The sequence below is a fragment of the Carlito syrichta genome, unplaced genomic scaffold, assembly GCF_000164805.1.
Source record: "Carlito syrichta isolate Samal-C Ts95f unplaced genomic scaffold, Tarsius_syrichta-2.0.1 Scaffold301933, whole genome shotgun sequence".
Taxonomy (NCBI): domain Eukaryota; kingdom Metazoa; phylum Chordata; class Mammalia; order Primates; family Tarsiidae; genus Carlito; species Carlito syrichta.
This window is the reverse complement of record NW_007246029.1, coordinates 26742-37830: the sequence shown is the minus strand read 5'-3', so window position 1 is coordinate 37830 and position 11089 is coordinate 26742. Positions and strand designations below refer to the sequence as shown.

Here is an 11089-nt window from a genome sequence, read left to right as displayed (position 1 = left end):
CTCACCAAGTTGCCCAGGCGGGTCTCGAACCTGTGGGCTCAGGCAATCCACTCACCTCAGCCTCCCAAAGGCATGGAATTACAGGTTGAGCCACTGAGCCCGGTTTATCTGGCCTATTTTTAAAGACTTTGGGCAAAGGGGATTATATGAGCTCTTGCCTTACCCATTTTAGGGATTGCTGTTCTTGCAGCTGTTAGTTCTTCGTTGTATCTAATTTAAGTCTGTCTCTTGCATCAGGGAACACAGTTGCTAAAGTAGCAAGGCTGTTAAGTATCCTTGGGTAACGAGTAACTGCCTTTTCCTTTTATGGAGAACTTTTTCTGAGATATCTTTTGTTATGTCAGCCAGCGGTGAAGCTCCTCTTGGATATACTATAGAAAAGTTGGTCTTGACCACACTGCCCCAGGTCTTAGCAACTGAGTACTTATTCCTCACTGGTTGTGACTGAGAAGCCTTTGGAAAAAATCTCAGTCTCCAGCTCCTTTGGATATTGTGTTCCTCAGAAAGGTGATTGGAAGAATTATGATTTGGGGATGGATACTTCCAGGAAAATGTTAAACAGGCCAGTGGGACCCCACCAACTGAATATACTACCATGAGCTTGTCAGAACAAGTGAGTTGCACCTGTGTAGATATCTGCTATAGTGGAGAAGGGGGTTTCTGTTCTTACCCAAGCCCAGAATGTTAAAATCTTGCCCTGTGGTAGCATGTCCTTCTAGTTGAGCACTGTTTCCTCCTTAAAGTAAGGCACACCCACATTTGTGGCTTCAGGTTCAGGGCAAGGTTAGCCCTCTTGAATTGCATCCTTTATGTGCATGCTCCACCTGCAATTGAGTCCTCTCTGACCTGTCAGGAAACACGCTTGTCTGGGCCCCTTGCAGTTGTGGGCAGCCTGGCTCTCAGTTACTAGGCAACGCAGTTACTAAGCCATGTGGTGAGTCTAGTATGGCTTCCTTGAGCTTCTATTGACGACTCTTAGCTGAGCTTTTCTGGTTATCTTAACCTAGTGTTCAAGGCCTTTGTAAAAAACTGTGTGTTTAGATTCTGGAAATCTAGCTCTTGTCCTTTTGGAGAGATCGATCACCTAATTTTAACTGGGAAGCATTAAAATATTAGCTGAGAGACTAATTCAGCTCTGAATAAGTAAAAGGTATTGGAGGCAACATCCTAAGGGCTAAATTAGAGAAATTCTGAGGTCTGACCTGTGGATCAGTCCTAGCAAAGCAAATTATTCCTGGAGAGGAGGTGGGTAGAATTGGGTGGATAGTCGTGGTGTGTATGGCAGAGAACAGACTGCATGGTATGCTGGGAAAAGGAGAAGCCATGGGCCACCTTCTGCCAAGTTTCTATTGAGAAGCTTCCCTTAGGACCACCTGACTTTTGGCTGACTGTGAAAGTAGCCAATTATTAGGGTTACAAATGTACTTTCAGCCTTTGTACCTCACCTATTAAGAACTGATATCGGCCAGGCTCGGTGGCTCAGCCTGTAATCCCGCGCTTTGGGAGGCCGAGGTGAGTGAATTGCCTGAGCCTGTGGGTTCGAGACCCACCTGGGCAACTTGGCGAGACCTCTTCTCTACAATAAATAAAAAAAAATTAGCCGGCTGTGGTAGCGTGCGCCTGTAGTTCCAGCTACTTGGAAGGCTGAGGCGGAAGGATCGCCGGAGCCCAGCAGGTCGAGGCTGCGGTGGCCGGAAGAGGTCACTGCACTCCAGTCTGGGCAACAGAGTGAGACTCCAACTCAAAAAAAAAAAAAAAAAAGAACTGATATCTTCAGTAGCAGAGTCTCTCATGGGTGGCTACTCTGTACAGTCTAGGTGTGGAGGGCCATCCAGAAAGAACTCAAAGCCCCCACTAGACCCTTGTCTGCATTCAACTTACCTTGTGCTCCTTAAATTTTTCTGGCACTTGCTTTCCATGTCTCTTTGGGCATACAGCAAACCACTGGCTTTGCTTCCTATGGCAGAGATCAGTCTACAAGTCTGAAAAGATAAATGGTGTGGGCTCCATTTGAAGAAGAAGACCCCTTGTTCAAGATTAGATCGTAAGTCAGTGGCAGAACCAGAATTCCACTGACAGTTTCATGATTTTATCCTAAAGATTCCTTGACTCCTAACAGGGTAAAGGAATGATAGAATTTTAACTTCCCTGGTTTGATCAGGGGTGATTCCAGCCTGGGGAAACAATTGGGTTTTGAACTTTTTGAGAACCTTGGACCTCCACCCTTACTGGTTTGCTTTTTGCTTCCCTTTGCTTTTGGCCTCAGTTTTGGGTGAGGTGCTTCTGTAACATGCTTGCTCTGTAACTCCCTCAGGTGAAACAGTGTCGCTTGTGGACGTGGACATTTCTCAGCGGGGCTTGACCTCTCCGCACCCTCCAACTCCCCCTCCTCCTCCAAGAAGAAGCCTCAGCCTCCTAGGTATCATCTTCTCTCTGCCTTCTTGCCCTGGGGGGCTGGGGGGTAAGCATCAGGAAGTTGGTCTTTGTCAGGAGCCAACCAAGCTTCTGGTTTCTAATGATGACTCAGTTATTTCCTGTCCCTTTCTCAGCACCCATCATCTCCCTAAGCAGGAGAATGGGTGTCTTACCTGCGTGCCTTCATAGTTACTGTTCATCTAGTAATTAGATTTACATTTGTCTTGCCTTGAATCGACTGTTAAGGGGCTGTGTAGGAATATCCTTACTCTCCTGCTTTCCAAGCAAAGCAAATCAGATTAAGATGATTGTTGCCCTCCGTGCCAAAAGCCAGGGGGAAGGCCAGGCCATCTCGTCCCAGAGGACAGCCCGAGAGTCCGTCTCCCTGTCTTCTGCCTTTACCTCGCTCATTCTGTGCTCATTTTTGAACCTCTTGCTTTTGTTTTCTTCTAGATGATATCAGTGGGACGCTGCCTGCATCTGTCCTTGTGGCTCCGATGGGGTCTTCCTTGCAGTCTTTCCCCCTACCTCCGCCTCCTCCACCCCATGCCCCAGGTTAGCTTAGTTTAGAGGCAAGACTTGTAAAAGTTGGGAGTGCAAAGTGATGCGTTGTGCCATGGAAGGACGGGACACATCTATTTATGGAAATAATAACAGGAGAAAGTTGACATCTTTCCCCCCTGGCTAGACCAGACTCCTTGGAAATGAGCCTGAGAACTAGTTTTTCTAACCCGTTTCCTTTGTGGAGATGATTCTGATTTTGCTAAAGATAAAAGGCTTGAATTTTTTTCATCTCTTTACTGCTGAGACTGTTTTGCAATCCTTGAGCAGGCATCACTAAGAAACTGCCTTAATTTCAGGATAGGAGGTGACTAGTTTTCAAGGGTCTGTGGTATTTCTAAGCTTGTAGTATTTACTGCAGCCTTGTAAATAAGTACCAAGCATTTAGTAGCCCATACCTGCTTTGCCAGTTTCCAGTACCCAAGGAATAAAATGAATGAAATCAGCATTCTTTTCTACTTGCCTGGCAAAATCCTTACTCTTCCTGGGCAAGTAAGCGAGTCACTATTTCCAAGGCTGCTTTATCGGCACTTCACTTCGAGGTGGGAGAAGTTGGAATCGCTGTAGGCTGGTGAAGCCCCTGAAGTAGTCACCCTAGTCAGGTTAGTGAGCAGCTGCCTCCCTTTTCCTGGGGTTAAGTGCCCCCACCCATCCTTCACAGCTTCCACGAGCCCACACAGCTTTTTGTTCCAGCCATCAGCTCTTTCCCACCGCTTTGGCTTCCACCCTTCCCAGCTTAGCTTCTGATGCCTTGGCCCTCTTCAATTAGCATCTCTGTTTTGCGGGGAGGGTCTACTTGTGGTTGGGAGCAGCAGGGTAAGCAAGGGAATGCCACTCTCTTGCCCTGCAGATGCATTTCCCCGGATTGCTCCCATCCGAGCAGCTGAATCCCTGCACAGCCAGCCCCCGCAGCACCTCCAGTGTCCCCTCTACCGGCCTGACTCGAGCAGCTTTGCAGCCAGCCTTCGAGAGTTGGAGAAGGTAGGTAGTGCCTGAGGCCTGGCAGCTCACTGCTCCTTCCACTAGCCCATTTCTGTTCCTGAGCAATCGTTTATTGTTTTTAGAGGAAGAGTAGTTTACTTGCTTCCGTATTTACAGTGACAAAACAGTATGCTGCTGTCACTATTTCTATGACATAATACAATTGAATTTGGGAAAGAAAAGTTGGGCTGGTCGCAGTGACTCAGGCTTGTAATCCCAGCACTTTAGGAGGTAGAGGCGAGAGGATTGCCTGAGCCCAGGAGTTCAAGACCAGTCTGGGTAACTTGGCAAGACCTTGTCTCTACAATAAATCAAGAAAAATTAGCCAGACCTGGTGGCACACACCTGTAGTTCTAGCTACCTGGAAGGCTGAGGTGGAAGGATCGCCTGAGCCCAGCAGGTGAAGGCTGCAGTGGCTGTGAGTGTGCTACTGCACTCCAGCCTGTGCAACAGAGTGAGACTCCGACTTAAAAAAAGAAAAAAAAAAGAAAATTTGGACATAATAAAGGTTATGTAGAAATGTTTATACAGTCTAAGCTGATTTTGGTAGATTGACCCAGTTTCTTCTTCTTTTCTTGGTTGGGCCCTTGGTAATGGAATTTTAGAATTTTTCTTCTGTTACTTTGGAGAGCTAAAAGTAAAACAAGCCTGGTGTTTATTGTTAATAGTTGAGAAACTTGCAGCAGCTTTTACCTATTTAAATGCTTTAGAGGCCGGGGCGCAGTGGTTCACTCCTGTAATCTCAGCACTTTGGGAGGCGGAGGCGAGAGGATTGCCTGAGTCCAGGGGTTTGAGACCAGCCTGGGCAACTTGGTGAGACCTCGTCTCTACAATAAATCAAAAAAATTAGCCAAGTGGGATGGTCCGCACCTGTGGTTTCAGTTACTTGGAAGGCCGAGACTGAAGGATCACCTGAGCCCAGCAGGTCGAGGTTGCAGTGGCCATGAGTGTGCCACTGCACTCCAGCCTGGGCAACAGAGTGAGACTCCTACTAAAAATAAAAAATAAAAGAAATATGTTAGAGAATGGAGAGTTCTCCCATGGTAAGATAGATTGTGCTGAAAATGTTGATGTTTCTGTCTTCTGATAACTAGTTGACTGTTTTTTATCTGTGGTAGTGTGGTTGGTATTGGGGGCCAATGAATTGGGAAGATGCAGAGATGAAACTGAAGGGGAAGCCAGATGGTTCTTTCCTGGTCCGAGACAGTTCCGATCCTCGCTACATCCTGAGCCTCAGTTTCCGATCACAGGGTATCACCCACCACACCAGAATGGAGCACTACAGAGGTAAGTGACGCTGGTGTTTCAAGAGTACCTCCTTCCCCCTTTGTCTTTCTCTACCTTTGCTAATCGGCTTTTTTACAGGATGGATTTGAAGGAATGGAACTATGAACAGGGGGAAAAAATCTCTTAGATTCATTTGAATGTTGGTATGGATGCTGGTTTCAGCCACTAGGAAAGATGGTGGGGGAGGGAGAGTAAGTGTTCGTTTACAAGTCTTCTCAACCTCTTTTCTCCTATTTAGGAGTGCCTGAACAAAACTTTCGAAGAAGCTTTGAAGAATTGAGCCAGTAAGACTCTTTAGATAGAAAGAAACAGTCTAGGGCCATTAGACAAATTCTTGCAAGCTTTTGTTCATAATTAAACTTACCATCTAGAAATACTTTCTGTTAAATCATATACACAGGAGAAATTAGTGTTGAGCTTGAATTCTGAATTTCTTTGCCTGATAGTTACTTCCTCCCAGGCAACGTGGAGTAGTTTCTTCTTTTGGTCAGGTTTGTAGTCTCTTGGATATATTTATATATTTATCCATATGCTGAGATTGTGGGCTCAACATGCTTTAGACTACCTGCCATCATCCTGGTGGTAGCTGTTTCTTTGTGGTCAGGTGATACTTCCTGTTCCAGTCATGCCGAGGAGCTCATTTGTTAAACAGCTCTCTGGATTGACTGGGGCATCTGTGTTTGACTTGGGCCAGAAACTTGTGATGGCCATTGATTATGGGGCTGGTTAATATATCCTTTGTCAAAATACTGTGTATGCTACAAATAAAAAGAGTGTAAGGCCAGGCGCAGTGACTCAAACCTATAATCCCAGCTCTTTGGGAGGCCAAGGCAGAGGATTGCTTGAGCCCAGGAGTTTTAAGACCAGCCTGGACAACATAGCGAGACCCTGTCTCTACAAAAGATAAAAAAACTAGCTGGGTGTGGTGGTGCGCTCTTGTAGTCCCAGCTACTCGGGAGGCTGAAGTGGGAGGATTGCTTGAGCCCAGGAGTTTGAGGCTATGGTGAGCCATAATCATGCCTGGGAGACAGAGTGAAATCTCAGCTCTAAAAATAAAAGGTGTAGAAAGCTTTGGAGTGTTTTTCTTTGTATTTGTTTTTTTCTTTTTTGAGTTGGAGTCTCACTCTGTCACCCAGGCTGGCGTGCAGTGGCATGTTCACAGTCATCCCAGCATCGACCTGCTGGGCTCCGGCCATCCTTCCGCCTCAGCCTTCCAAGTAGCTGGAACTACAGGCACGGGCTACCATGCCTGGCTGATTTTTTTTATTTATTGTAGAGATGAGGTCTCGCCAAGTTGCCCAGGCGGGTCTCGAACCTGCGGGCTCAGGCAGTCCACTTACCTCAGCCTCCCAAAGCGCGGGATTACAGGCTGAGCCACCGAGCCCAGCTTAATTTTTTATTTATTGTAGAGATGAGGTCTCGCCATGTTGCCCAGGCTGGTCTTAAACCCCTGGGCTCAGGCAATCCTCTCACTACTGTGCCCAGCCACTTTGGGGAGTTTAAGGAGGTTGCCCCCACCAGTCCTTCACAATCTCCCCATGTGTGTTCAACCATAAATGAACTCTTGTTAGATGTTGCATCTGGAGCCAGTGCCTCCATTGTGCTCCTCTCAGGCACCATGGTGTCTTTCCCACTCTCAGTCCATGCTGTGTTGACTTTTCTTGCATCTGGCTCTCCTGTGAGGCAGGAAGGAGCTGTTTAGGTGAGCACAACTTTGTCTGTGTTTCCCTCTGTCCCCACCTTGGTCTTAGAGATGCATGGAGAAAAAGGAACTTCAGTCCAAAGACCTGAGAATGAATTATGTAAGTAGATGGGGAGGACTGTTACCTATTTTCCTGCTGTTCCTAAAAATAAAAATAAGACAAGCAAAATCAAATACAAACAAAGCATTTCATAGTGAAGTATTTTGTTAAACCTATTAAAATGTCCAGGCCATGGGAATGATGAATAAATGTTCCACCTTTAGGTTCCTGATAGGTGAGATGCCAGGTATAAGAGCTTTTTCAAATGGTTCTCCAATTATTGTTTGTTCAAAGGACTTTTCTTCCTTGAATAAATGGAATGTTTGGTAGAAACCTTTTGGGCATTTCAGTTACCAATTGTCAATGAAATGTTTGTCTTTGTCTTTTTAAGTAATACTATAAGAGAAACTAGAGAGATTCCAACCTGCGGATCTCTTAAATAATTAGTAACCCTTTTTTGTATCCTTTTTGTTGGTGATTCCTTTGGAATATAGCACTTTTTTAAGTCATGGGAGTTCAGATTCCCTTTTACTTTTGGGATCCTAAAGTTTGAGGTAGGATCTTTGTAACATGTTGGGGCACAGGATTTTAGAAGTTAAAGAAAGAAAGAGCTGAGGTGCAGTGGCTTATGCCTGTAACCTCAGCACTTTGGGAGGAGAAGGCAAGAGGATTGCCTGAGCCCATGGGTTTGAGACCAGCCTGGGCAACTTGGTGAGAGCCCCATCTCTACAATAAATCAAAAAATTAGCTAGCCGGGGTGGCGCATACCTGTAGTTCCAGATACTTGGAAGGCTGAGGCGGAAGGATCACCGGAGCCCAGCAGGTCGAGGCTGGGGTGGCCGGGAGTGTGCCACTGTCCTCCAAACTAGATGACAGAGTGAGACTCACACTCCAAAAGAAGGGAAGGAGGGAAGAAGGAAGGAAGGAAGGAAGATTTAGATTTGGCCGGACTCAGTGGGTCAGCCTATAATCTCGGCACTTTGGGAAGCCGAGGCGAGAGGATTGCCTGAGCCCACGGGTTCAAGACCAACCCAGGCAACTTGGCAAGACCTCGTCTCTACAGTAAATTAAAAAAAAAAAAAAAAATGAGCTGGGCGTGGTAGCGCATACCTGTAGTTCCAGCTACTTGGAAGGTTGAGGCAGAAGGATCGCCGGAGCCCAGTAGGTCGATGTTGGGGTGGTCGTGAGTGTGCTGCTGCACTCCAGCCTGGGTGACAGAGTGAGACTCCAGCCCCCCAAAAGAAGATTTAGCTTTATATTTGCTGTAACACACACACACACACACACACACACACACACACACACACACACACACACACGAATGAGTGAGGCCCACAAAACTGCTGTGCCTATCTTTCCGCGCCTGTTCTGTATGGTCTTTTTAGGAAGTATATACAGTTGATACTTGAACAGCCCAGGTTTGAACTGCTCAGGTCCACTTATATGAAGATTTTTTTGGTTTGTTTTTTGTTTTTTTTGAGTTGGAGTCTCGCTCTGTCACCCAGAGTGCAGTGACACACTCACGGTCACCCCGGCGTTGACCTGCTGGGCTCTGGCAATCCTTCTGTCTCAGCCTTCCAGGTAGCCAAAACTATAGGCATGTGCTACCACACCTGGTTAGTTTTTTATTTAGAGACGAGGTCTTGCCAAGTTGCCTGAGCTGGTTTCTAACCTGTGGACTCAGGCAATCCATTCGCTTTGGCTTCCCAAAGTGCTGGGATTACAGGCTGAACCACCAAGCTCGGCTATGAGGATTTTTAAAATAAATATATAGAAAAAGATTTTGGAGATTTCCAGTAATTTGTAAAAACTCACAAACTGTGTATGTGGAAAAAATTAAAAAGTTAGGTATATCATAAATGTATAAAATATATGTAGATACTAGTTTAATATTTGCTATCATAAAAAATGCATAAATTATATTAAGTTAAAATTTATTAAAACCTAAGCAGACCGGACTGGGTGACTCAGCCTGTAATCCCAGTACTTTGAGAGACCCAGGTGAGTGGATTGCCTGAGCCTGCATGTTCGAGACTGGCCCGAGCAACTTCGCGAGACCTCATCTCTACAATCAAAAATCAAAAATTAGCCGGGCTTGGTAGCTCATGCCTGTAGTTTCGGCTACTTGGAAGCCTGAGGCAGAAGGATTGCTGGAGCCCAGCAGGTCGACACTGGGGTGACTGTGAGTGTGGCACTGCACTCTAGCCTGGGCAATGGAGTGAGAGTTCAGCTCAAAAAACAACCAAAAAACTTAATCACACAGACACATGGCACCATTTATAGTTGAGGGAAATGTAAGCAAGCATGAAGATACAATGTTAGACACGGTGGTGGCTCACATCTGTAATCTTAGTACTCTGAGAGACCAGAGTGGCAGGATCACTTGAAGTCAGGAGTTCAAGACCAGCCTGAGCAACAAAACAAGACCCCATCTCTATTAAAAAATAAAATAAGCCGGGCTCGGTGGCTCAGTCTGTAATCCCACGCCTTTGGGAGGATGAGGTGAGTGGATTGCCTTGGCCCACGGGTTCGAGACCCGCCTGCGAGGCTCCAACTCAAAAAAATAAAAATAAAATAAAATAAAATAAAATAAACCGGGCTCGGTGGCTCAGTCTGTAATCCCGCACCTTGGGAGTCTGAGGTGAGTGGATTGCCCAAGCCCGTGGATTCGAGACCCGCCTGGGCAACTTGGCGAGACCTCATCTCTACAATAAATAAAAAATTAACTGGGCATGGTAGCGTGCGCCTATAGTTCCAGCTACTTGGAAGGCTAAGGTGGAAGGATCACCGGAGCCCAGCAGGTCGAGGCTGGAGTGGCCATGAGTATGCCACTGCACTCCAGTCTGGGCAACAGAGTGAGACTCCAACTCAAAAAATAAAATAAAAAATAAAATAAAATATACAATATTAAGTCATAACCACGTAAAATTAACTAGTAGTGCATACTGTGCTACTGTGTTAATTTCGTAGCTGCCTCTTGTTACCATAGAGCAAGGATTGTGATTGTCTTCTTGAAATGCCATGTGGCTGGGCATGGTGGCTCACACCTACAATGCTTGCACTTTGAGAATCCAAGGTGGGAGAATTGCTTGAGTTCAGGAGTTTGAGACCAGCCTGGGCAACATAGCAAGACCTTGTCTCTGCAAAAATTACAAAAATTTGATGTGCAAAAAAACGGGAAAGGATATTTGTGAAGCTATTGATGCAACTAACACCAGCATGTGTTACATCCTTTGCAAAATACCTCTTCTCATATTGAAAATGCAGGCTTTTTTTTTTTTTTTGAGTTGGTAACTCACTCTGTCAGCCAGGCTTGTGTGCAACGGTATGCTCACTGCAGCCTCAACCTGCTGGGCTTAGGCAATCCTTCTACCTCAGCCTTCCAAGTAGCTAGAACTACAGACATGCACCACTATACCCGACTAATTTTGATTTATTGTAGAAACGAGATCTCACCATGTTGCCCAGGCTGGTCTTGAACCCCTGGGCTCATGCAGTCCTCTTGCCTCTACCTCCCAAAATGCTGGGATTACACGTGTGAGCCACCGCGCCCTGCAGAAAATGCAGCCTCTCTGTGGGTGCAGGGTTGCTATAATAAAGCTGTACCTATAGCCTTTAATATGATTCAAGAAAAGGAAAGTCATTTTCTGACAAAGCAAAGGGAATATGAAAAAACTAAAGCTGTATAATTTAATGCAGCAAAGGATGGCTTGGTACTTTGAGAAAGATTTCGGTTGCAAAGTCAAGATAATAGGAGAAGCAACATCTCCTGACCAAGAGGCAGCAGACAATTTTCCAGACGCCCTTAAGAAAATCACTGAGGGCCAGACACAGTGGCTCACGCCTATAATCCTAGCACTTTGGGAGGCTGAGGTGAGAAGATTGCCTGAGCTCACGGGTTCGAGACCAGCCTAGACAACTTGGCGAGAACTCATCTCTACAATAAATCAAAAGAAAAATTAGTCAGGCATGGTGGCGCATGCCTGTAGTTCCAGTTACTTGGAAGGCTTAGTTGGAAGGATCACCTGAGCCTAGCAGGTCGAGGCTGTAGTGCCTGTGAGCATGCCACTGCACTCCAGCCTGGGCAGCAGAGTGAGACTCTG

The 11089-nt window shown here is 46.1% G+C and overlaps 1 protein-coding gene across 1 annotated transcript in view; it reads left to right on the top strand.

The window, feature by feature from the left end:
- The window catches only part of SOCS7 (suppressor of cytokine signaling 7), a 41954-nt gene that overhangs the window by 10782 nt on the left and 20083 nt on the right, over window positions 1-11089 (top strand). Inside the window, exons 3-6 of the mRNA XM_008055712.2 lie at window positions 2315-2419; window positions 2869-2970; window positions 3827-3957; window positions 5076-5244. Coding sequence (XP_008053903.2) covers window positions 2315-2419; window positions 2869-2970; window positions 3827-3957; window positions 5076-5244 — 507 coding nt within the window. The remainder of the gene's footprint in view (window positions 1-2314; window positions 2420-2868; window positions 2971-3826; window positions 3958-5075; window positions 5245-11089) is intronic.